The 27,760-nt window shown below is 45.9% G+C and overlaps 1 protein-coding gene across 1 annotated transcript in view; it reads right to left on the bottom strand.

Moving 5' to 3' along the window:
• The window catches only part of DPM1 (dolichyl-phosphate mannosyltransferase subunit 1, catalytic), a 112,073-nt gene extending 105,331 nt beyond the window's left edge, over positions 1-6,742 (bottom strand). The window contains exon 1 of the mRNA XM_069243639.1: positions 6,445-6,742. Coding sequence (XP_069099740.1) covers positions 6,445-6,572 — 128 coding nt within the window. The 5' untranslated portion in view covers positions 6,573-6,742. The remainder of the gene's footprint in view (positions 1-6,444) is intronic.
• Positions 6,743-27,760: the final 21,018 nt, after the last annotated feature.

Raw genomic sequence — 27,760 nt, 5'->3', positions numbered from 1 at the left:
ATAAATGACTACACAAAGTAGTCCTTAATTTGTATGGATTGTAGCAGTAATTGTTAATGCTCTTGTTAACACTCAAGTGTGAGCCTCAAAATGTTGGCTTTGCCAGAGCTTTATACAACCATGAAGCTGTCAACCAAGACTGAATCTAGGCAGATAAATGCAGAGGCAGAGCAAATAGCATGGAAAAGAGGTTGGCTGAAACGCTACACTAGTTTTTATCAGAAAAAATCACAGTGAAATATGCACACACTCCCACATATGCACTTAAGTTGTGACCTAATCACTTATACAATATTTCACTCCCTCACTGCCTCTTGTGGTAAAAGGGGGGAGGGGTCCATGTAACAATTGCCCCAATGTGAGCTGTCACATTTTGCTTAGTGTGCACATTTGCTAGCATTTTTATCTTTAAATAAGACCAGCATGAATGTATTTTATATGTTAAGAAAAATGCAATAATGTGCAGAATTACCATGTAGGTCTTAAAAGACAATATGTGCTTGTAGATTTAAATAAATATAGTACACAATCATATTTACAGGTACTAGGCCTGAATAGCTGAAGCAGCATTTACAGACAAACCGACCGGGTTTAAGAACGTGAAAGGTTATTTCTACTGACCTTCCCATAAACATATTTTTCATAATGAATAATTGTTCCATAAAATGTTTTCATTTAACTCTGCAAATGTTTCTAATTACACAAAGAACACTGTTAAATAATAAAGAAGTAATTTGTCTTTAGTGAGTTAAAGTAGAGCCTTATATTTTAAGATGCAGATTTTCTAAAGTCAATGAATGGTGTGAACAAACAGAAGAGTAAACTAGTATTTAATTAAAATGTTTCACTTGAACTTGCTGTCCATGGAATAATGTATTCCTGGTGAGAAGATAAAGGAGTGATCCTATTCCTAGGAGGGCATCAAAAGCTGATTGGCTGACTTTAAGAAAGAAGAAGCAACATGTTGTAAAAGCTTAGATTATGATGCCTATAATATTGTGGGTCTCTATAGTAGATTAATCCTCATTCGTCTGCCATTTTCCCTTTCCCATTTTCTCTTTATGAGAAGTTCTGCTTTGATTACATATTGAATTTGAGCTGATAATTGATGCTAAAGCTTTATGATCTCTAACTAATCAGCACTCTTTATTCCTTACTGAGACTGACGCCTTTTAACCATCCTCATTCTTAGAACAGGGATTCTTTACTTGATGGAACACACTTTATGCATGGATTATGAATTACTGATTGTTTTTTTACGATCTTTGATAAAAAGTAATGATTGATATTGATGAATCTAGAGGTTGATCCAATAAAGGCGAAATGCTAAAAAGATTTGAGCAATAAAACTTTTAAACTCACAGAAACTCTCATTATTGAGAGAAAATACAATACGAAATTTCCTAGCTATCGTGAAGGAAAGTTTCAATTCTATTAAGGACACGGAGGCGAGGATTATGCAAATCTTTCTTCACTCTTTATTCAACAGCAAGTTCAAAGTTAAACAAAAAATGAACAGAAAAACTACAAGTTCCATGAGCCCGCCGCCATGGTAACGAGTATCCAATGAGGTGCCCTCCTTCACGTCAGTATAAATGGCCCGAGACACGTCACACTTCCTCGACTTCACTGCGGAAGGAATCCTGGTAGAGTCAATTGGTCGTAGTTTCGGAACCTAAAAAATAGGAGCAATTAGATGCAAGTCCGATAGAACACAGTAAAACCCACCAAAGGCAGCAAAGTTATGCACTCAAAACACATATAAATGAAAAATATATATCTGAATCAAGTGTTTTCCTGAAAATTTAAAACATGAGCAGAATAACCAATAAACAAAGGCATAAACGCAAGTATACCACCTTGCTACGCAGATAGACGTAATCGGGAGGGAACATATCCGCGAAATGTATGTGGGTGGGATAATCCTCGCCTCCGTGTCCTTAATAGAATTGAAACTTTCCTTCACGATAGCTAGGAAATTTCGTATTCTATCACAGGACCGGAGGCGAGGATTATGCAAGTTCAAAGCTTACTTACCACCAGTGCGGCTGCGTCATGAATTGGTTTAAAGTAAAACGTCTTAAAAGTAGACTCTGAAGACCAATCAGCAGCATGCATGATGTCCTCCAATCTGCCCCCCACCTGTATGGCTTTGGACGCCATAGCTCCCCGAGTAGAATGAGCCCCAAAAACTCGAATATCTATACCTGCCTCAGAGAGAATCCACCGGATCCATCTGGCAATGGAGGGAGAAGAAACCGCCCTAAACGGCCTCTTAATCGAAATCAACAATTGAGTCTCACCTGGGGGTCTACAAGAACTGGTTACCTCCTCATAGACTTTGAGACATCTAACCACACAAAGCCTCGGGGAATCAGGAAAAACGGGATAGGACACCGACCTGATATTATTCTTTGTCCTCCTTGCAATAGTAAACGTGACTCCTTCCGGAGTAAAGACTCGAGCGGAAACATCCAGTGCTCTGATATCTGACACACGCTTACAGGAAATGAGGCAGAGAAGCATGGCTAATTTTGCCGACAATTCCTTCATTGACAAATATTGGTTGTCCCGCCAAGAGGATAAGAGATTAAGAACCAAGTTCACATCCCAGAGCTCCGAATATCTAGGTTGTGGAGGTCTGGAGAGTCTAATACCCCTAAGAAGTTTACAAACCCAGGGATGCCCCCCAATCGGGAGATTATTCAGGGGAGGATGGCCCGCCGAGATGGCTGAGCGAAAAGAATTGATGGTGCGATACGCTAAGCCGGATGCAGCTAATTCCGCCAGGAAATTGATGATGTCGGCAATGCTGGCCCCCATGGGATCGCAGTGTTTGCCCACACACCAACTAGACCACCTATTCCATGCTGATCTATATCGTTTGCATGTACCAGGGGCCCAGGCCTGTGCGATGAAGTTATTAGCTTCCTGCGAAAGCCGGTTGTTTTGCCAATGATGCCGGAAATCTTCCAAGCTATGAGGGGAAGATGACCTTGAAGGATTAGAGGGTGGCAGCACCCCGACGGATCCAGGAGTATCGAGGGAAAATCCGGGAGGCGAAGAGGACACTCGCACGAGAGTTCCAGCAGAGTCGGGAACCATGCCTGTGATCTCCACCAGGGGGTTATTAGAATCACCGTCGCCTCTTGGCGGCGAACTTGAGCAGCAACCCGCGGGATAAGAAGAAACGGGGGAAAAGCATAACCCTGAAGCGTGCCCCAATGTTGGAGAAACGCATCTACTGCCATCGCCCCCGGATCCGGACGCCAGCTGAAGTATAGGGGAAGCTGGGCATTCCAACGAGACGCAAAGAGATCCACTGAACAGGGACCCCAATGATCCATGATCGCCTGAAAAACCGAGCGATGTAGTCGCCAATCGCTGGGATCCCGGAGAAAGCGAGAATTCCAGTCTGCCCACACATTCTGGGTTCCCGGAAGATACTCCGCTGTGACTGAGATTTGGTGTTGAAGGCAAAAATGCCAAAAATCTATCGCTAGCCCCGCTAGGGCTCTTGATCTTGTCCCCCCTAAACGATTTATGTATTGCACTGCCGATACGTTGTCCATCCGTAGTAGAACTACGCATGAGACCTTGTTTCTCGTGAGGGACCTGATTGCAAAAGAACCCGCCAGGAGCTCCAGGCAGTTGATATGCATGGTTAGTTCCTGCGGGGTCCAGCGTCCCCCCAACGAGATGTCCCCGCAACGAGCCCCCATCCCTGGCGACTGGCGTCTGACTCGATCACCAGATCCGGGGCCGCCCCAAAGATGGCCTTGCCATTCCATGCCTCCATGTGGTCCAGCCACCAGCACAACTCCGTCCTGGCCTCTTGGGACAGGGAGATCAACTCGGAGTACGTCACCCCTCGGCGAAGGTGAAACGCTTTCAAGCGTTGCAGGGCTCTGTAGTGTAGGGGACCCGGAAAAATGGCTTGAATCGAAGACGAAAGCAGGCCTACTACTCTGGCTAACTGGCGTAGAGAGATCTGGTCCCGTTGCAGGACCTTTCTCAGTTCCTACTTTATTTTGGAAATCTTTGTCGCCGGGAGACTGAGAGACGCTGAGCGGGAATCCACTAGAAACCCTAGGAAGACTAACGATTGAGTCGGGGTAAGTTGCGACTTCTGTTGGTTGATCACAAAACCAAGGTCCTGGAAAAGCGCAATAGTTGTGTTCAGATTGAACATCAACCGAGACCTGGACTGATCCATCAAAAGGATGTCGTCCAGATAAATTATGAGGCGAATGCCTTGTAACCTCAGAGTTTCCACTACTGGTTTGAGAAGTTTTGTGAAGCACCATGGCGCCGACGACAGGCCGAAGGGGAGTGTGGTGAATTCCTTGGCCCGCTCCGCCAATTGAATAATTTGTGTGAGGGGACCTAACACATCAAGAAGTTTATCCTGGCATGCCCTCCAGGAGCGATCAATCCCTTTCTTGGGATCCTTGGTGTACTTGGAGAAAAACGTACACATTTTTGGGTCAATAACTGGCGTGAGAGCGACCTTATCTGATAAAGACGGGCGTGGGCACTCCGCCCGTAGACGAGCGCGCACCTCTTTGTCCAGAGGTTGCCTAATTTTACCGGCGACATATTCAGCCACCTTGTGGTCTGGACGCCACTCCGAGGAACGCGGATGGTAGATACCCTCCGGTTCAAACATATCGGAGTCAGAATCGGCGTGATCCGAAGGATCTGGTAGGGTAGCACCCGGACGCCAAGGGCGACCCGAGTCGTCATCTAGAGATGATGAGTCCTCATCTGAACCTCCCATGAAGCCTTTGGGGGATCCCCGATCAGGGTTCCATAGTTGGTGAAGCTTGTCACCCAATACTCCGGGCAAACGGTCCTCCCGGGAGGGTACGCGCTTATGCGCGCGCGCACTCTTGGGATTGGGTGAAAATATCCCATCCCCCAGGTGCCCCGCGTCGCGCTTGCGCATTTTCCTGGGGGCTGAAAGGGTAGAGGAATCACCCTCTGCTCCCGTCACACCAAACATGCCCGTACCTCTGGACACCTGTTCAGTAAGCTTAGCTACAGTATCCCTAAGAGGGGCCAAAGCGTGAGAAATAGCCTGGGAAAACAAAGTGTCCACTCCGGGGGGAAGGGTACGGTGAGAGGGACCCTCACCTGGGGACATGTTGGGAAAAGGTTCATTCTCTTGGGAGGAATGCATAATGAGGACTATGACAGAGTGTACACCCAACAAAATATATACAATATATAGGGTAAAATCCCTACCCCCTCTGTCACTGACAGTAAGTCAAGAAAATAATGCCTTCCCTAATGGGGTAATTCTTACCCAAACGGGTGTCAGGGTAGGGAAGATGAAAAAATGCACCAGGGTGGCAACATGCAATAGAGGAGAAACCCTCAAACCTGGGAAGAAAAGTGGTTAATGCAGATATGCCTGCTAAGAGACTGAGTGTGTCATCTGGCAGGCCTGGAAATCAAACCCTGCTTGTCTGGGTGAAAGGCAGGAACCTAACTCCCTGGACACAACAGGTTTCCCCAAACAGCAAACGCGAAGCGCGAGCCACGCGCTGAAAGCAACGCGCTCTTCGAGAACGAAGAAACACAGCGCGCGCTCCCTCTGGTGGCCCCGACGTGTATTAACACGCCGAGGGCCGAAAGGAAACTAAGCGCTCGAGCGGCCCGTCCGTTCCGGACCGCTCGTGGCGAGAAAGCGGCTACAGAAAACCCCGTAAGACAATTGAGCGGCAGCGCGTCAAGGCAAGGAAACAAGCTCCCAACGGAGGCAGAAAAAGCACTTATCTGAGCAGTGAAGAAAGAGGAAGTGTGACGTGTCTCGGGCCATTTATACTGACGTGAAGGAGGGCACCTCATTGGATACTCGTTACCATGGCGGCGGGCTCATGGAACTTGTAGTTTTTCTGTTCATTTTTTGTTTAACTTTGAACTTGCTGTTGAATAAAGAGTGAAGAAAGATTTGCATAATCCTCGCCTCCGGTCCTGTGATAGAATTGAGAATGTGATGATAATGTATTAGATGTACAGCTCTTACGTAATTTCAACGACTGACAAACATCCATTGTCTCAGAGCATTGCAACAGGGATTTCTCTACGGATGAACGGTATTATATTTCTTGTAAACAGATAACCGAGATCCCCACTTCTGCACCAGTTACATGTGGATTTTGGCTCAGTACCTCTATGTAATATACAAACCAAAGAACATAAATCCATTTTGACTTGTTCTTCTGTCGGCTATTTCATGGTTTACTTTTATATCACTGTTTGACCTACTCTGACGCGTCCGTAAAATTTACCTGTTTTGTACCCATTGTCCTCAATTTGCCTTCATCGCAGGATGTCACTCTACTATAGAAAGGTAGCCTGCCTCAATAAAAAGCTTGAAATCCGACAGAGAAGTCCAGGTAATTCAACAGCAAAATGAAACAGTCTGGTGCCACGTACCTCTCAGTGAAGCTCTGTACCAGCAACCAGACGATAAGCGGCAAATTCTCCCTCTCGTTATACGTCGGCAGGAGCACCGAGTACTTATCACGCCGTAAACTTCCACGCTCCCTGCTGTCACCTGCCATTGCAGTTACAGCACACTATTCCCTACAGTACTGCAGAGTTAGAGACACGAATCTTGGAAAGTAAGCAGAAAAGAAAGAAACTTAGAACGTAAGAAGAGAAGAAAGACAAGACTAACATATGACAAGTCCTAAAAAAAAACAAAAGAAGGACCATCGACTTGAAGGGCTCTTCCTGTATTTTTTGTCGTCAAAATGCGCTGCCGGGCAGTACAGGCTCTCATTGGCCCACATTATTCCTTCGTCTATTGGCTGAGCTCAGGCAGAAGGCTTGAGAGGTAGGCGCTCGTTGGCTGAAATTGTGACAGCGGTAAGACTTGGGGCTCGGGCACTCGGTGAACTTGGCGCATTAAAAAAAAAGCTATTAACGGAGCACTAATTAGTATTTCACTGCTTGGAATTTTAACGTTCTTGTAAATAATGCTATGTTTGGATATGTGACCTAAAAAAGCAACAAATCACGTTGAATACTGAGAAGAAAATGGAGAAAGGAAATAGGAGGTATTGATGCTAAAAAAGGAGTGGGGACTACTCTATTCTAAATCAGGAGTTTCTAACCTGAATCTGGAGTTTTGGTCTGCGGAGCGGGGATAGTAAAGACCCACGATGTCTAGTTGGCGAACAAGGGCTGGTGGGTGCCTCTTAGAGAACGGATCCTGAGGTCTCCTTGACACAGACATAAGAGAATCCAAAGAAAGACATAGGGTGCTAAGGACCCCCCAGGCAGGCGTTGATGAATTATATATTCAATACGTCAAGTACCAGATTTCAAATAAGAAAAGGTGGTTACGGTGTGCAGCTTACTAAGGCACCCTTGCAAAACTTGAGACCAAAGGAACATTTCTAGCAAATGGCGCTTTTAAGTCCCCAAACCAGTGAGTTGCACTAAGGAAGGAAAGGTGTATGAAGACAAGATGCTCCCTAGACAGAAAGCTTTTGAAGACCCCTTAAAAACAATTGATTAGAACACAAAGGGAAGGGGTTAGAAGCAACCTGAGGAAAAGGACCTGTCAGCTGGCCAAAATGGAGCAGCTTGCCTCAGACTGAGCGGCAATACCCTTACGGGCTCATGGTAAATGGTGAAGTATGTCTGCATCAAAGAGGACTAGATAGCTCAGGAGGCCAGAACCACCATGTGACTCTAGGCAGTTTTACTAAAGGGCCTCAAGTTAGCAAGGCCACAGCTAAAACTGAATGTCTGCCAAATACTGAAAATGCAACGTTAAATAGAATGAGCTAATGTCCGCTGTACAACTACTTCATTGTTTGAATCTTAAAAACTTGGCCATACTTGAAGTAACAAAATGCATTTCTTTCAAGGAAATGAGTGTAACCTGAAAATGTTTCTACATCATTGTAACTGTTGACTCGAAGCATATGGGAATGCAATGCACTCATGGACTAACAATGGGCGTACTGATATCGGACGGAAGGATTCAACAAATTGATCCTTATTGTATCGACTGAATGCATGCAAACTGAGAAAAACAGTCATTTACATGTGAACATCTATTTAGTATCTCTCTGATATATAGTAAATTTGTAATTGGACAATCTTTCCTCGCAAGATGCTTCTGACCAATGACAATATGGGACAACTTTAACTTAACCGCACTGTTCTTGGAGTTCTCAACCATTATTCCGAGATTCATTTATCCGTCACTTTGACTCTCCGTCACTTTGACACTTGCCAGTCTGTCTACTGACGTTCTGATACTTTATCATTTTTTAGTTTATTTCTTATGCTCCATGCAATGATGCTGGTGCTTACCTTAGCGCTTAATTCTTAGAGCCTGTAGCGCTTTACTGCCTGCTTTAGGTAATTAACCTGATGGTTCGGAGAACTTAGAGCTCCAATTCTGAACAACCTCCCTTTCCCAATCCCCTCTGTTCTGACTCTGATGACCCCCTGATGAAGATAGTGCTGCTTTCTGATCCCTAAGCACAGGAATATTATATGTAGAATATGTACTGCTGATTTGTCTTTGTTTTCTAGGTACCAACTGCTGCCCTTTTGTTAGAACCATAGCTAGATGTTTTCCACATTTGTGTTACTAAAACGTTTGCGTGAAACCCAACATGCTAATTGTTGGACCTGGCTTTTTGACAGGGTCATCCCCAAACTTTTTGCCTTCCTCCTTCTCTTTTTCTGACCTCATTTTTGCTGGTTTTTAGACTCTGCGCACTTTACCACTGCTAACCAGTGCTAAAGTGCATATGCTCTCTCCCTTAAAACATGGTAACCTTGAATCATACCTGATTGGACTATTAATTTACTTATAAGTCCCTAGTAAGGTGCACTTTATGTGCATAGGGCTGGTAAATTAAATGCTACTAGTGGGCCTGCAGCACTGGTTGTGCCACCCACTTAAGTAGCCCCTTTTCCTTGTCTCAGGCCTGCCATTGCAAGGCCTGTGTGTGCAGTTTCACTGCCACCTCGACTTGGCATTTAAAAGTACTTGCCAAGCCTAGAACTCCCCTTTTTCTACATATAAGTCACCCTTAATGTGTGCCCTAGGTAACCCCTAGAGCAGGGTGCTGTGTAGATAAAAGGCAGGACATATACCTGTGTAGTTATATGTCCTGGTAGTGTAAAACTCCTAAATTCGTTTTTACACTACTGTGGGGCCTGCTTCCTTCATAGGCTAACATTGGGGCTGCCCTCATACACTGTTGAAGTGGCAGCTGCTGATCTGAAAGGAGCAGGAAAGTCATATTTAGTATGGCCAGAATGGTAATACAAAATCCTGCTGACTGGTGAAGTCGGATTTAATATTACTATTCTAGAAATGCCACTTTTAGAAAGTGAGCATTTCTTTGCACTTAAATCTTTCTGTGCCTTACAATCCACGTCTGGCTGGGCTTGGTTGACAGCTCCTTGTGCATTCACTCAGACACACCCCAAACACAGGGTACTCAGCCTCACTTGCATACATCTGCATTTTGAATGGGTCTTCCTGGGCTGGGAGGGTGGAGGGCCTGCTCTCACACAAAGGACTGCCACACCCCCTACTGGGACCCTGGCAGACAGGATTGAACTGAAAGGGGACCTGGTGCACTTCTTAGCCACTCTTTGAAGTCTCCCCCACTTCAAAGGCACATTTGGGTATAAAACAGGGCCTCTGCCCTACCTCATCAGACACTTGCTGGAGAAGAAACCTGAACCAGAAACTACACCCTGCCAAGAAGAACTGCCTGGCTGCTCAAAGGACTCACCTGTCTGCTTTCTACAAAGGACTGCTGCCTTGCTGTTGCCCTGCTGCCTTGCTGAACTCTTGTCTGGCTGTGAAAGTGCTCTCCAAGGGCTTGGATAGAGCTTGCCTCCTGTTCCTTGAAGTCTCAGGACCAAAAAGACTTCTTCCTTTCACTTGGACGCTCCGTGCGCCGAAAAATTTCGACGCACAGCTTGTTTCGCTGCGAGAAAAATGCCGCACACCGACGCTGATTGACGCGACGCCCTCGGGACGATCGAGACTTCGACGCACAACCTCGCAAGGACAAAGCCGCCCGACTTTCCAGGAGAAATCGACGCGACGCCTACCGTGAGCGCGAAACTTTGATGCACGGCCTCGCAAGGACAACGCCGCCCGACTTCCAAGGAGAAATCGACACGACGCCTGCCGTGAGACCAAAATTTCGACGCACGGCCTCGCAAGGACAACGCCGCCCGACTTCCAAGGAGAAATCGACGCGACGCCTACCGTGAGATCGAAACTTCGACGCGCAGCCCCGCAGAACGACGCGCAGCCGGAAAACAAGCAGGAGAATCCACGCACAGACCCGGGACATCTGGTAATCCCCGCGACCCACAAAAAGAGACTGTCTGCGCGCCGGAAAACGACGCCCGACTTCCCCGCGTGAAAAAGAACGACGCAAGTCTGTGTGTGCTGAGGAGAAATCGACGCACACACCCCTTTTTCCGCGCATCTCTTCTCCTGTGGCCCTCTGAGGAGATTTCCCACCAGAAACCAGGTACTCTGTGCTTGAAAGACACTTTATAGCTTTTTAAAGACTTAAAGACACTTAATATCACTCTTCAGTGATATCTTTACAAATTCGTATTGCAACTTTGATCGTTTTGACCTACAATTACCCAGATAAATATTCTATATTTTTCTAAACCCTGTGTGGTGTATTTTTGTGGTGCTATATGGTGGTATTGTATGATTTATTGCACAAATACTTTACACATTGCCTTCTAAGTTAAGCCTGACTGCTCGTGCCAAGCTACCAGAGGGTGGGCACAGGATTATCTTGGATAGTGTGTGACTTACCCTGTCTAGAGTGAGGGCTTTTGCTTGGACAGAGGGTAACCTGACTGCCAACCAAAAACCCCATTTCTAACATTGGTGATCAGCGGTGAGGATAGGACTTGTATTTGTGCAGTGACATACAGTAGCTAAGTATTTCACTACCTACCCACAGTTGAAGGTCAACTTGGTTTTTATCTCTTTTTGCAAATCCGTTTTTTTTTCCTGACAATTTTCAAAAACTAAATCCTCACTCAACATGTCTCTGACTGGGTCTCAGACAGGGGACTTTGACCTAGTCCAGTTGGATACATATACGGTCAAACAACTAAGAGGATTCTGCAGGGCATTGAGGGTACCCACCCAAGGGGCCTCCAGAAAGGAGGACTTTCAAGTGGCGCTGAGGGCCTGGGCAGAAGCCCATTTAGAGGATGATGAGGAAGAGGAGCCAGAAAATGGCCCCTCAGAGGAATTTTCACTATCTGTGGATGGTGTTACCACTGCAATTGTGCACCCTTCCAGACCAGGGAGCAGTGTCTCTGTGCAAAGCCTGACCGCAGAGGAAAGGAGAGAAGAAAGGGAGTTCCAATTGCAAATGGCAAAATTGAAAATTGAGGCTCAACAGGAGGAGAGAAGGGCAGAAAGAGAAGCCAAACAAGCTGAGGCTGAAAGAGCAGCCAAACAGATTGAAGCTGAAAGAACAGCCAAACAGATTCAAGCAGAAGCTGAAAGGGCAGCCAAACAAGCGGAAGCTGAAAGAGCAGCCAAACAGGTGGAAGCTGAAAGAGCTCTGGCTGAAAAGAAACTATTGTTGGCTCATGAACTGAGTCTCAAGGAGCTGGAGATCAAGGCAAGACAGTCTGAATCCAGCAATAATGGTGGCAGCATACTGACAGGACCTGCTGGAGAAAAAAAGGTTCGTATACCCAAAAATGTGGTGCCCAGTTTTGTGGTGGGAGATGACATAGATAAATGGTTAGCTGCTTATGAAGTTGCACTAAGGGCTCATGAGGTTCCTGAAGGGCAATGGGGGGTAGCTATGTGGGGTTATGTACCGCCATTGGGGAGGGATACACTCCTCACATTGGATCAACCTGATCAAAACACATACCCACTTCAGAGAGCCATTTTACTTGCCAAGTTTGGGCTGACCCCTGAGGGATACCGTCAGAGGTTCAGGGACAGCACCAAACAAACCACACAAACATGGGTAGATTTCTTTGACTTCTCCAGTAAGGCACTGAATGGATGGGTGCGGGGCAACAAAGTAACTGATTATAAAGGTTTATATGACTTGATTCTGAGAGAGCATATGCTTAATACTACTTTTACAGAGTTGCGCCAGCACTTATTGGATAGTAAGCTGACTGATCCCAGGAAGCTTGCTGAGGAGGCGGACCTCTGGGCAAGCACCAGAGTGTCCAAAAAGGTATCTGGGAGTGACCCCGAGAAGGGTAGTTCCGGTTCCCCCCAACAAAGTGAGGGGGATGTTAGAGATGACCCAGACGAGTTCCAGAGTAAGGGGGGAAGACAGGGTTCCCATACCCCCTCTGAGAAACAGGGTGGGGGTTCTGGTGGGCAGTGGCCCAAAGCATCCCATTCCCAACCCCGCTGCTTTGAGTGTTCCCAGATAGGACACAGGAAGGGGGACTCTGTCTGTCCAAAGAACTCACCCAATATTGGGACCTCTACAGGGGTGGCCAATGTGGCCTTAGGGGAATGTCGTCCCCAGGGGCAGGTCGTAGACCATGCCTTAATCTCCTTCAGTTGGGAGGTGGACTCAGAGGGTAAACTGGTGATCCCTGAGGGTGGGAGTCGTCACTTCCACCAGGTGGGAGTGAATGGGATCCCAGTCACCGCTCTGAGAGACACGGGGCTAGTCTTACCATGATTGTGGAGAGACTAGTGTCACCAGAGCAGTACACCGGACAGGTGTGTAGAGTGACTCCAGCCATTGGGGAAGATTTCTTCCGCCCCATGGCCCGGGTGTCCCTAGAGTGGGGTGGGGAGGTAACCCAGAGGCAGGTCATAGTTAGTCCCCAGCTGCCCATTGACTGCATTCTGGGGAATGAGTTTCCCTTAGTGTCCGGAGAGCTGAGAGGGCCGACCCCCAAGGGTTCCCTAACAGTTCAGATATCTGGCGGTACCACTCCCCAGAGGAGGGTATGGAAGCCCAGATGGGGAGGCACGGGGAAAAAGGACTCACCCCTGTCCTCTGTTCAGCCTCAGAGTACAGACCCTGGGCTGAGGGACCAGTATCAGGGATCCACCCCTGACCTGGTGAGAGTGGAGAAGGGGTGCCAGACCCCTGGGGTTACTACCCCCCATTCTGGGATGCTACAGGAATCCCTTGGGAGCTCCCTTGGGAGCGCCCTACCAGCCCCCCAGCTGGAGGAGAAGCTCAGCCAACGGCCCCCCTCCGGGTCTCCACCTAGCAGTGGATGGTCAGGGGCCTGGCTCATAACACTGACAGCTGTCAGTGGCATCTATTGGTTTCTGTCCTTGTGGGCAGAGTTTTCCCTGGGTTGGGGACAGAAGTCAGACCCAAGGAATGGAATGGGCCACATCACTTTGTTGGCCATGGTGATACTGTCTGCATACTGGGATACATCTGTAAGCAAATTAAAGTTAGGAGCTGTACAGATGGGGTCCTCAGGTGATGAGAAGGGTTCCCCATGGGCCAGATCAGTGGCCCCAGAGAGTATAGACAAAGAAGTCTCACTGAGTTCGGAAAGGCGTAGAACTGGTGAGTGCCCCTGCAGTAGTGGGCCATTGTCCATGTTCTATCGCCTTAAGCAGGGAAGTCCATCAGAGTGTTGATTAGTCTACCCTGGCTTTAGGCTGGGAGGGGGTCATGTTGGACCTGGCTTTTTGACAGGGTCATCCCCAAACTTTTTGCCTTCCTCCTTCTCTTTTTCTGACCTCATTTTTGCTGGTTTTTAGACTCTGCGCACTTTACCACTGCTAACCAGTGCTAAAGTGCATATGCTCTCTCCCTTAAAACATGGTAACCTTGAATCATACCTGATTGGACTATTAATTTACTTATAAGTCCCTAGTAAGGTGCACTTTATGTGCATAGGGCTGGTAAATTAAATGCTACTAGTGGGCCTGCAGCACTGGTTGTGCCACCCACTTAAGTAGCCCCTTTTCCTTGTCTCAGGCCTGCCATTGCAAGGCCTGTGTGTGCAGTTTCACTGCCACCTCGACTTGGCATTTAAAAGTACTTGCCAAGCCTAGAACTCCCCTTTTTCTACATATAAGTCACCCTTAATGTGTGCCCTAGGTAACCCCTAGAGCAGGGTGCTGTGTAGATAAAAGGCAGGACATATACCTGTGTAGTTATATGTCCTGGTAGTGTAAAACTCCTAAATTCGTTTTTACACTACTGTGGGGCCTGCTTCCTTCATAGGCTAACATTGGGGCTGCCCTCATACACTGTTGAAGTGGCAGCTGCTGATCTGAAAGGAGCAGGAAAGTCATATTTAGTATGGCCAGAATGGTAATACAAAATCCTGCTGACTGGTGAAGTCGGATTTAATATTACTATTCTAGAAATGCCACTTTTAGAAAGTGAGCATTTCTTTGCACTTAAATCTTTCTGTGCCTTACAATCCACGTCTGGCTGGGCTTGGTTGACAGCTCCTTGTGCATTCACTCAGACACACCCCAAACACAGGGTACTCAGCCTCACTTGCATACATCTGCATTTTGAATGGGTCTTCCTGGGCTGGGAGGGTGGAGGGCCTGCTCTCACACAAAGGACTGCCACACCCCCTACTGGGACCCTGGCAGACAGGATTGAACTGAAAGGGGACCTGGTGCACTTCTTAGCCACTCTTTGAAGTCTCCCCCACTTCAAAGGCACATTTGGGTATAAAACAGGGCCTCTGCCCTACCTCATCAGACACTTGCTGGAGAAGAAACCTGAACCAGAAACTACACCCTGCCAAGAAGAACTGCCTGGCTGCTCAAAGGACTCACCTGTCTGCTTTCTACAAAGGACTGCTGCCTTGCTGTTGCCCTGCTGCCTTGCTGAACTCTTGTCTGGCTGTGAAAGTGCTCTCCAAGGGCTTGGATAGAGCTTGCCTCCTGTTCCTTGAAGTCTCAGGACCAAAAAGACTTCTTCCTTTCACTTGGACGCTCCGTGCGCCGAAAAATTTCGACGCACAGCTTGTTTCGCGGCGAGAAAAACGCCGCACACCGACGCTGATTGACGCGACGCCCTCGGGACGATCGAGACTTCGACGCACAACCTCGCAAGGACAAAGCCGCCCGACTTTCCAGGAGAAATCGACGCGACGCCTACCATGAGCGCGAAACTTTGACGCACGGCCTCGCAAGGACTATGCCGCCCGACTTCCAAGGAGAAATCGACGCGACGCCTGCCGTGAGACCAAAATTTAGACGCACGGCCTCGCAAGGACAACGCCGCCCGACTTCCAAGGAGAAATCGACGCGACGCCTACCGTGAGATCGAAACTTCGACGCGCAGCCCCGCAGAACGACGCGCAGCCGGAAAACAAGCAGGAGAATCCACGCACAGACCCGGGACATCTGGTAATCCCCGCGACCCACAAAAAGAGACTGTCTGCGCGCCGGAAAACGACGCCCGACTTCCCCGCGTGGAAAAGAACGATGCAAGTCTGTGTGTGCTGAGGAGAAATCGACGCACACACCCCTTTTTCCGCGCATCTCTTCTCCTGTGGCCCTCTGAGGAGATTTCCCACCAGAAACCAGGTACTCTGTGCTTGAAAGACACTTTATAGCTTTTTAAAGACTTAAAGACACTTAATATCACTCTTCAGTGATATCTTTACAAATTCGTATTGCAACTTTGATCGTTTTGACCTACAATTACCCAGATAAATATTCTATATTTTTCTAAACCCTGTGTGGTGTATTTTTGTGGTGCTATATGGTGGTATTGTATGATTTATTGCACAAATACTTTACACATTGCCTTCTAAGTTAAGCCTGACTGCTCGTGCCAAGCTACCAGAGGGTGGGCACAGGATAATCTTGGATAGTGTGTGACTTACCCTGACTAGAGTGAGGGCTTTTGCTTGGACAGAGGGTAACCTGACTGCCAACCAAAAACCCCATTTCTAACACTAATACTAATTTTGAGTTAGTGTGGTGTTTTTCTCTATTCATCTGTCTTTGACAACGAAATGACAACATTCAATTGCTGGTCAAATGTATGTGATTACCATTGCGCAACTACTCTTGCTATTGATCTGTACTGCCGCTATCGAAAGTCTTGTTATCACAGCTTTGATAAAATTAAGATTATTTAGGCGTTTCGGTCAGCCCGTGTTGCTTCTGTATCTTTATCATGTGCTTTTGAGATAAATTTACGCGATCTAAGCATTGTTATTATAGAGAAATAAACACTGTAACTGATACTAGAAGGTGTGGTTATTCATGGCCCAACGGGTTATGGTGTGTACAGTTACTGACTCTAATAAATTGAATTGCTTATTTGGTGAGATTCATGTGATGTACAGAGCTGAAGGTGTGATCATCTTAAATGATGAAAAAAAAAGGTCCATCAACCAAAGGACGCGTCCCCTTACTAGTTATTATACTCAAACAGGTAAGGTGAGACACGCTCACAGCAGTAGACAAGTATAACTATGGCCAGAGCAAGGAGAGTTGTATGGCCTGCCTTAGTTCTGCTTTTGAGCCCCTTTTAAATATACGTTTATTTGTGTTCTTATTATTACTACTAACATATATTTTACAATGCACGATTTTGTTTGTTAATCATTTACATTTATCCGCAGTATGATGTTTTATTATAGGTTGATAGTATATCATTAGTAAGCATAATATATAGTTATATATTATGTTTAGAAAGAAACACAATAGTCTTAGACAAATGGGCAAGGGAATTTACACATTCCTATTAACTCTTTACGCCAAGAATCACAATGCTCATTTTTCACGATAACGCTGGAAAACAGTTTATAATTCAGAGCGAAAGTCAGACTTCAAGCATTCCAGCAGGACCATTGTTAGAAATAGGGTCTCTAGTTGGCAGTCACTTCACACCCTGTCCAAGTAGGGACCCTCACTCTAGTCTGGGTAAAGGAGATACACCGCTCAGATAACCCCTGCTCACCCCCTTGGTAGCTTGGCACAAACAGTCAGGCTTATCTCAGAGATAATTTGTAAAGTATTTGTACAAACATGCACAGGAACACAGTGAAAATACCACAAAGGGACTCCACACCAGCTTAGAAAAATAGCAAACATTTATCTAAATCAAACAAGCTCAAAACAACAAAACTCCAACATACTCAAGTAAAGATATCACTTTTAAAAGATTAAATCCTAGTAAAAACACTTAACCCAATAGCTCCAACTGGGGCTATCCCAACTTCGTTGACAGAGTCTTTCCCAACAGTCCAAGGCCACTCACAGGGAGCGCAGCACCGTTCACGGAGTCACACGGACCCCCAGGTACAGTACCTTTGCTAACAATGAAAACAAGCTGTTGCACGGAGTTGGGGATGTGATGCGTTGCTGGATTCGGTGTGAGGGGTCGGTTCCTTACTGCAGACCGGGGAGATGATACGGTCGGTGCCAGACGTTGGATTCCTGACGAAATGGCAGATTCGATTAATCTGTCAGGTCAAGGCGCAATGGGCTACCTCATAGGGTCACAGTCATGTCATGGGGCTGCAGACGCTGCAGCCGAGTGAAGTGTCCTGGATGTCGGTGGCACGGCACTTAGGGATCTACGGAGTCACAGAACTTCAGCTAGGCAGAGGCAGCATCGGACCTGCGGTGGCATTTGTGGTTGTTGCACTCCAGTGGGGACCATGGCTTCGTGCTGCAGGCAGCAGTGTGGAGTCATGCAGCAGTGCCAGTTCTTGAGTCGTCCGGAGTCGGTGTGCCTGTTTTTTCTTGTTTCTCACCAAAACTCACAAGGGCCCAGGAAGTAGATTTGCACCACTTGACAAGTCAGGGTTCTCAGCAGGAGTACCCAGGTGCTGACAGGTGAAGTCTTTGACATCCCTGAGACTTCTTAACAAGAGTCAAGCTCAGTCCAAGCCCCTGGAGAAACTTCACAAGCAGGATTTCAGAAAGCAAATCCCAGTCCTTTCCATCTTAAGACAGAAGCAGCAGGCCAGCACAGCACAGCACAGCAAAGCAACAGGCAGAGTGGCTTGTCAAGGAGGTCTTCTCCTTGGCAGAGGTTCCTCTTGATCCAGAAGTAATCTGAAAATGGGGTTTGGGTCCACTTCTTATACTCATTTCTGCCTTGGAAGTAGGCAAACTTTAAAGGAAAGTCTCTGTTGTTCACAAGATCCTGCCTTGCCCTGGCCCCAGGCACACACCAGGGTGTTGGAGACTGCAATGTGTGAGAACAGGCGCAGCCTTTTCAGTTGTATGTGTCTGCTCCTTCGGCCCCAACCTAGCCCAAGAGACTCATCAGGATATGCAGGACACTCATCAACTCCCTTTGTGTCACTGTCTAGCGGGAACTCACAAACAGCCCAACTGTCAGTCTGACCCAGATGTGGATTCCGCAGGCAGGCAGAGGAACTAAATGGTTAGCAAGAAAACACCCACTTTCTAAAAGTGGCATTTTCACACTGACAATCTAAAAACCAAAAGATGTATTTTTAAATTGTGAGTTGAGAGATCCAAAACTCCAAATCTCTATCTGCTCCCAATGGGAAACTGCACTTAAAATATATTTAAAAGTAGTCCCCATGTTAACCTTTGGGAGAAATCGACCTTGCCGTTGTGAAAAATGAATTTGGCAGTATTTCACTATCAGGACATGTAAAACACACCAGTACACCAGTACATGTCCTACCTTTTAAATAACACAAAAGGATGATGGACGGAGTGAATGTATCAAAATTTTGCTTTGCGAGTCTCAAATAGCGAATTTTAAGAAATCGCTATTTCTGGCACGCAAAATGTGGCGTAACAAAATTGCAAGTCGGAAATAGCGATTTCTTAAAAATCGCTAATGCAATTTGCGAGGTCCAAATACCGAATCGCAAACAAAATTGTGATTCGTTATTTGAAAATCGCAAATTGTGAAAACGGTTACCCGGCACAGCCTGATGACATCACAAGTAGGAAGTGAGTCAGCCCATGCTGTTTCCAGGTACCACACCCACAGGAGCAGTCAAAGAGTCACAGACAAGGCCCAGGGAGGCTATTGTGGGAGCAAGCCAGGACCTAACACCAACATGGCCAATGCTGGCAATGGGAACGAGAAGGGAGAGAGGAAGAGGAAGCTGAAATTCAGTGAGCAAGAATTGGAGGTGCTCACTGAGGAGGTGGTCAGGAGCCATGACCGGCTCTTTGGGAAGAGCTCACTCCAGGTACCAGAGAGTGAGAAGCGGAAACTTTGGGCTGACATCCAGACCAAAATCTGCGCAGTGGGGGTTGCGCAGCGCTCGGTGGAAGAGATGCGCAAGAGGTGGTACGACCTGCGTTCATGTGCCAAGGAGAGGGTGGCCAGCAGGCTAAAGGAGGCAAGGAGCAAAGGAGGCGGACCATCCACCCAGACACCCCCACCCCCATGGAAGACCTGGTGGAGTCCACACTGCTTCCAGAAGCTGTCCGTGGGGTCACTGACATTGACAGTTCCAGCACACCCAGCACCAGCAAAGGTAAGTCCAATAATGATGTGCATCCCCATATGTGCATGTACAAATGCCCCTTAGGAAATAGCAATTAGTGCAAAGCATTGTGATACGTAGTCCATTCCACATCTTACATGCGGCACAACAATGCCTTATGGGAGTGGTAGTCCACAACCCTTGAGCTGAAACTAGCACATAGATAGCAATTCAATATACGGACACACAGAAGAACAACACACACAATTCACAGTGATACGATGTAAGTGTACATTTATTACCATTGTGCAACATTTGGTGATACATTCATAAATGACATGCTTCACATTGTCGTTGCAGATGGCTCAGGCCCAGCAGCAGCAGAATGTGCCAATGTGTGGGATGCAGAAACACAGCCACTGTCCGACTCAAACACCAGTGAGTCATTGTCAATCAGACGCAGGGCAAGGGTGTTACCTCTCCACGAGTTGAACCTGGACTCAGATGAAATGCGGGATGAAGGCCACACACCACCCCCAGAAGATAGATCCACAGGAAGGCAGTAGTCCCTGCCCTAGCATCACTCAACTTCCCGCAGGAGGCCTCACAATGCAGACACACTGCACACAGATGAAGGCAAGGGCCCAAAAATCTTTGGTGGCCTTGAAGCGTCCATGCTCAAAGTACAGCGCCTGCAATGCAAAAACATGAGGGCAATGCACAGGCAGTTGCAGTCACACAATGCCAATATGGGAAGACTGCACAAGCAGTTGGAGTCTCTGAATGCAAACATCTGCAGGCTGCATGAGGGACAGCAAACAGCTGCAGATAACACAAAGGAACTGACAAATGCCATTAAGGAACTCTGTACTGAGATCAGGCATGAGCGTGTGAGCCACCGCAGGCGCCAACGACAATTCATGGGAATGTTCAATGGCTTTTGCAGATCCGTAAATCAGCTCGCTACATCAACTGCCCTGATAGCACAGCGTGCTGTGGCCGCACAGGTGGAGGCAGCACATAGCAGTCGGGACGTTGCACAGGAATTGGTGCAAATAACCAACGTTCTGGATGCTATGCAGACAGCACGCAGTGCTACACCCAGCGAACTGGGTGTTGGGGATACTGAGGAGTCATCTAGCCTCAGCAGTCTTGCAGTCCCCGTGATGGATCCTAGGCGTCGCAGTGCCAGACACAGTACTGCCTGTGAGCCTGATACAAGAGGTGCCGGCGAGACCACTGTGCACTCAAGTGGAATGCGCAGTCGTAAGAAGTGACATTGAGGGCTGCAGGGGACTACCTTCACATGTAGCAATACAGTAAAACTATGATGACAATAGTGTGACACTGTTAATGGCTCATGTCTGCCTATTGTGCATTGCTTTGTCCTAGTGACACATGTTACCTGAAGTCAAGGTAATAAAGGTGCTAACTACCGGAATACATGTCAGTGAGGTGGTGTTGTCATTACTTACATCTGAAATGGTTGTGCGTAATGTCAGCACACCTTTGCCTGCCCTCTGCTGCACCGGTCCTGTCTGCTGGCTGTACGGGTGGTATGGGATCATCATCCTCATCTGAGTCTGGCTCCGATATTTCCACAGGTATGCCCCTGGTGGTAGCTATATTGTGCAATATCGCACATGTGGCTACTATTCTACAGGTCGTGTCCGGGCTGTACTGTAGTGCCCCACCACTTTTGTGGATGCACCAGAAGCGACTCTTCAGCAGGCCAATTGTGCGCTCCACCACATTACGGGTTGCCCTGTGTGCTAAATTGTATCTCCGCTCTGCTGGTGTTGCAGTATTTAGGTAGGGCGTCATCATGTAGGTGTGCACTCCGCAGGCACTGTCTCCTGGAAGGAACAGAGGGTATAATGAGTAGCTGTGCCATCTGACGTCACACTGCCATCAATGCAACATTGTAAAGTTGGAAATTACCTAGTAGATATCCTTCACCAAATTCCCCAGCTAGCAGTCTTGTGTGAATCCCGCTGTGGCGAACGATGTACGAATCATGTGTGCTCCCTGGGTACCTGGCGACAAGATCAGTTATGATGTAGGAGGCATTGCATATCACCTGTATGTTCACTGAATGTTGTTTTTTACGGTTGCGGTACACATACTCTGTGGTCGATGGTGGACAGATTGCAACATGTCTCCCATCTATGGCACCTAGGACATGGGGGAACTGTGCTATCTGGTAGAAATCAATTTTTGTCTGCTGTATTTCCTGTGGGTGTGGGGGAATCTGATGTACTGGTGTATGCTGCTCAGCATGATATTTAGAAATGCATTGAAAAATCTAGAGAGGGCACTCTGTGATATCGCTCCAGCTGCTGCTATGACCCCTTGATAGCTCCTTGAGGCAAATAGGTGCAGGGAGCATAATACCTGCACATGGGTGGGTATGCTATTGGTCCTGTGTGTTGTGCGCTGCAGTATGGGTTGTAGCTCAACTATCAGGTCAAGTATCATGGCTGAGCTCAACCTGTACTTCTCATAAATCTCCTCCTCAGTCTGGTCAAAAAGGGTTATGCGCACTCTGAAAATGCACTCCTGTCTCCTCTTCCCTCTCCTCAAACCTGCCAAGATCCTCATTCTCCTCGCCATGACATATAGTGCAGCCATTGTGGAAAAGAGGCTGAGGCATTCTGGGCCTCTTTATATAGGTTGCACCTGGTTTCAATCTGTGGTAAATTGCATGTGCAAAAGGCCATTCTGCGAATATTCGCAATTTGTGATTTTTTGATGCATCACATAGCAACATGGTTTTGTGGGTCGCAATCTGCGTATCGCAATTTGCGACAAGAAATACCTTATCTCTATTTGAGAGTCGCTATTCCGACTCGCAATTTACGATATGCAAATAGCGATTCGTTTTTTCATGTCGCAAATTGCAATACGCAGATTGCGACATGCAAAACCATGTAGCTTCGCTAAAATTCGCAATTTTTGTGATTCCTTGTTTTTGGCCTGCGAATGCCTTTCATACATCACAAAATAAGTTTTTGCATTCGCAAACGGACGATTTCTGCGATTCGCACCGTTTGCGAATGCTAAAACGTTTGATATATCTGGCCCATAGTCCCTACTGGATGAACAGTAGGTGCTGTCTGTGGAGAGGTGGGTCCTCTCAATTGGGAGTTCCAACACTCATCTTGGCAGACTCATCATCGACGTAACAATAGCTGGGCATTCAACAAACTGGCAGTTCTAGCCCCGATGATCCTTCAAGGTTCCTGCCAGAAACTGGAATGAGAGTCGGGGGTGTCAGCAGGCACCAGGTCCCTTCATGCCATTCTCTCACAGTCTGTCTCTTCCTGGGCAACACACAGCCACTTGGGATGTAATAGACCCCACACCTTCCTAGACAGTCTTTCCAGCAGGGATGAGGCAGGCTTGTCCCCTCTTTGAGCAGGCAAGCTTCTAGGTGCTTCAGGGCAGGTAAACTGCTCTTCCAGCAGGAATTCTAAACTTTCATTTGATGCCCCCTCACTTCTGGGAGACCGGCTTTCAGGCAGACACCTCCTCTGGTTGCACAGTAATCCTCTGATTATCTAAAGGAAAACTACTTTACTTGGCCCTCGAGGACTTGGAACTGGAACAAAGAGGGGTGGTTTGTGTAGAAAAGATAGTCCGCAGAGTTTAGATCTTCAAAATTGTATTTTATTGTAAACCAAAATAATATCTCATCCACATAGGTTCCCACAGCAGCTCTGCTTTCTTCCACTTCTTCCACAGCCTTTCTCCAACTCTCTCACACAGGAATCTAGAATCCCTTTACATTCCACCACTCAAAAGATGCAGAGCATGCTTCACTGCAGATACCACACACCTTTCCCTCAACAAAACTAGTTATAATCTAGCTATAAACATAAACCTAAACTAAAAAACTATGTACATAAAAACGTTACAATGAAAGTAAATATTGAAATTCCTAAAAATAAACTTTTCCAAGAAACACATAACAAAGAAAACAAAAGAGAGTTATACATCTTTCTTCCTAGAAATAACAACATGATTAAGATTCCAAATTCTTCCGTCACTAACTTTGACTGCATTCTTGAACAACTTAGTGATCACAAACGGACCCAATATTTACTCCGACTCTTACCCAATACTGGTTTCCTAATCAACACCACATCTCTTACTTTTACATTGACAGCACATGCCCTTTTTGTTCTATCAAAATATTCTTTCCTCACTTCCACTCGATCCTTTTCACAGTTCCTGTCATTCTCCTCCTGAGACCAGAAAACTGCCTTGTTTTTGTCCCCAGGTACCCATCCAGGCGCAAATGTAGTATTGGCCTTTCTACCCCTGAACAACTCAAAAGGAACAGCCCCGGTGGTCGTATACGGAGTTAAACGGTAAGCTACCAGAAATCTTTTTAAACCTTCTTTCCAATTTCTGCCTGCCACCACTTCCAGTAGCACACACTCTTTTATACACCTATTAAACCTATCTACCACTCCATTACCTTATGGATGATACAATGAGCATAACTTATGCTTGATCCCCAATTTCCTCAGATACTCCTCCATTTCTTTGGAAATTAATTGAGGACCATTGTCTGTTAAGATAGAGTTGGGAAATCCTTCCCGAGCAAAGATTTCTTCAAGAAGACCAATTATCCTCTTAGTTTCCACACTGCTGACCACGCCCATCTCGACCCACCTGGAAAATTGATCCACTAAAACTAAAATGTAACTGCTTCCTGCTATTCCATAAATCAGTCCCACGATATCCGTAGCTACTACATCCCACGGGCTGCTTGACAAACTCCAGACACACATTGATGGTACTCTTGTTTTAAAAATCTTATCACTATTACAATAGTCCAGACATTCTCTAATTACTCTCTCTATACTTAAGTCCATTCCTGGCCACCAACAGTTTAAGCAAATTCTAGCTTTAGTTTTACTTATTCCTTGGTGTCCCGTGTGTCCCAGTTGTATTATTTTATTCATTAAAACACTTAGGACTACTAACCTTCCTCCCCGAAACAATAACTCTCCTGACACAGATAACTCATCCCTAACTTTCCAGAATCCTTTCAATGTTTCAGAATCTTTCAAGTTCTCAGAATCCCACGTGTTCTTGAGAAAATGACATACACGTTGCAAAACAGGATCATTAGCTACTGCTTCCTTCCACTCCTCCTGTTCAAGTATACCCTCTTTGATACTGCACACACTAAACTCATCTTCTTCACCCTTGTTCAAGTCTTCTTCAGTTTCAGAAACGAGTCTAGACAAACAATCTGCTGTATTGTTATAGGCTCCTGGCACATAAAACATTCTAAAATTAAAGTCTTGGAGGTTAACAATCCACCTGCTGATTCTAGTCGAGATTTGATCAAGTCCCTTTCTCATGAAAACTTCTACTAACGGCTTGTGATCTGTATACACATGGAACTCCCTTCCCCACACAAAATTCTTAAATTTATTAATAGCCCAAGACACTCCTAAGGCCTCTTTCTCGATAGTGGAATAATTGACTTCCCCGCCTCTCAGTGTTTGTGAATTGTACACCACTGATTTCCACTCTTGATCATTTCCTTTTTGTAAGAGAACAGCTCCCAAACTCTTGGTACTGGCGTCTGTCATGATTACACATAATTCATTTGGATTAAACGATTTCAAACATCCCACTTTAGATAGCTCCTTTTTGACACTACCAAACTCTCTCTCACACCTTTCATCCCACGCAAATTCAACTCCTTTCCTGAGCAATCTATGCATGTTCTCTGTTTTTGAAGCTAGGTTGGATAGAAACTTGGCATGAAACTCTATCATACCTAAAAATGGCAGTAATTCTTCTTTCTTTTCTGGGAAATGCAACTTCAGAATGTTCTCTATTAAATCTTGTTTTGGGTACAACCCTGTAGAAGTAATCTTGTGTCCCAGATATTCAATTTCCTCTTTTCCAAAGGAACACTTTTTCAGCTTTAATGTGAGCCCATGATCTCTTAAGATGCTCAAAACTTTCCTCACTCTCTCCTCATGCTCCTCTTTTGTTCGGGCATTCACCAAAATATCGTCCTGAAAATACTTTACCTCTATTTCAGAGCCAAATAAATAGTGCATTAAACGCTGAAATACTGAGGCAGCTGACACTAGCCCAAAAGGCATCCTTACAAATCTAAAGGTACCAAAAGGTGTTATAAAAGTGGTGGGATCCCTGGAATCAGCATGCAACACAACCTGATGGTAAGCTGAAGCTAAATCCAAAGTACTAAAATACTTTGCCCCATGTAATAAAGGTACCATCTCCGTGATGTTTGGCAGAGGAAACTGATCACTGATGACCGCTTTGTTGAGATTTCTCAAGTCCACACATAATCTGATCTCCCTAGATGATTTACATGTGACTACTATGGGAGAAACCCATTCTGGTGCTTCTACCGGTTCTAGTTTACCTTCACTGTACAACCTTCGTATTTCTTTTTCCACATCATCTCTCATCGATATGGGTATTGGTCGCACTTTGCATACTACTGGTACTGTCCCTTCCTTGATTTTGATGCGATGTACATATTTGGCTAGGCATCCCAAAGTGTCACTAAACACATCCTTGAACTCACGCACAAAATCTGGTACACATTCAGCCTTATTACTCGTAGAAATCTCGCACACACCACTTGACATTTGCACAAAATCCATCTTAAGCAAAACTGGTGTTGGGATCTAAAATGACCTTCAGTTCTCTCTGATGTGGCCAACTTAAAACACTATCGCCCTTTACCGGAACATAGATTTTCCCAACAATAGCGTTAGATCTAAAAGTAATTTCTGATTCAAAGTATCCCCTCAAATCTATGGTTTGTCCACCATAACCCCCTAGATTTACATCTGAATCCTTCAGTTTTACACTGTGACTCAAATATTTATCAAACACTTCATCGGACAATAAAATCAACCATGCTCCCGAATCAAAGAGAACTTCACACTCAATCCCACACATGGTCACAAAGTCCTTTGGATGTTTCTTCTTCTTTCCTTGTGTATTCACCATCAATATGCAGTCTTCCACCACCTTGACTGAAGGAGAGTCTTTTTGTGAACTACAACACTTCGCAAAATGTCCACGCTTGTTGCACAATTTGCAGATTGCATTAACCGCAGGACACTTTTTATAAGAAGCATAATGTCCTAGGTTTCCACACCGGAAATACTTGGTATCCTTAAACTTAGACTTCTGAATTTGACTGAGTTTTGCCTCATCTTTTCCTCCATCACTGTCTTTGTGGTCATCTTGTTGTTAATTTTTCTGAGATATTTTATTTACTGGCAGATGCTTGCTTCTCTCCAACTCTTCCACACAAGCTAAAGTGTGCTCTACACTCTTAGCAATTGTCACTACCTCCTGTCGAGAAGGATCATCCTTGCTCCAAAGTTCCTGCCTGACTTTGTCGCTAGAGCATTTTAATATGAATTGATCCCTTATGTGTCCCTCCAGTGTCATTTCAAATTTGCATGTAGCCGCCAACTTCCTTAATGCTGTTATGTAATCCTCAATAGATTCTCCTGGTTTCTGTTCCCTCATACCAAAGTGATAGCGTTCCAGAATTGTGCTGATTTTTCTGAAAATACTTTTTCCATTTGGACCAGATAATTGGTGCTAATTCGTTTAAAAGGTTTTTGTGCAGAGTTTTCTTCTTCTCCTTTTTTTTTTATTTGTTGCCTTTCGCCCTCCTCTTGTTAAGCTAGACGCTATAGAGGCATTTTCTTAAGGAATTCTTGCTTGTTTTATAGTTTTATCGTTGCATGCACTTCTCTTTTTTTTTCCTTTACATGTAGACGAGTTCCGAAAAGTTCACCAGACAAGAAGACAACAGCTCCAAAGGTAAGCGTAAATGTTTTTATTTTCCTTTTCTTTTTTGTCCAATAAGACCCTCGGAAAGATAAGGTAGATTTTTTTTTCCCCGCAAACTCACACGATGCGCGCGAGTTCAAGCGCGTGTGTCAAATCACTTGATAACACGTGTTGGTAACCAAGTGGTTCACGGGCACTCAGGTGCTTGGTTACCCGCGAGGGAAAGCGCGTCGACACACGCGCGAGTTTAAGTGCGCTTTTGAAATCGCTTGATTACACATGTTGGCAACCAAGTGGTTCACGAGCACTCAGGTTCTTGGTAGCCTGCGAGGGAAAGCGTGTTGGTTACCCGCGCTCGCGTTGAATTTGAAAGATGCCCGCAGGTCGGCAGTTCAGCGTTCTAGAACAATGTTAAAACTTAATCTGTAAATATAAGTTTTCTTCAATAGAGGAACGCACTGAATTAGTTTAGAAGCTCTGTTAAAAGTCTTGGGGTTGGAAGTAGAACCACAAAGAAACAACAGTA

The sequence above is a fragment of the Pleurodeles waltl genome, chromosome 7 (assembly GCF_031143425.1).
Source record: "Pleurodeles waltl isolate 20211129_DDA chromosome 7, aPleWal1.hap1.20221129, whole genome shotgun sequence".
Classification (NCBI taxonomy): Eukaryota; Metazoa; Chordata; class Amphibia; order Caudata; family Salamandridae; genus Pleurodeles; species Pleurodeles waltl.
Note: the sequence above shows the minus strand (reverse complement) of the source record. Positions and strands in the feature narration are given on the sequence as shown.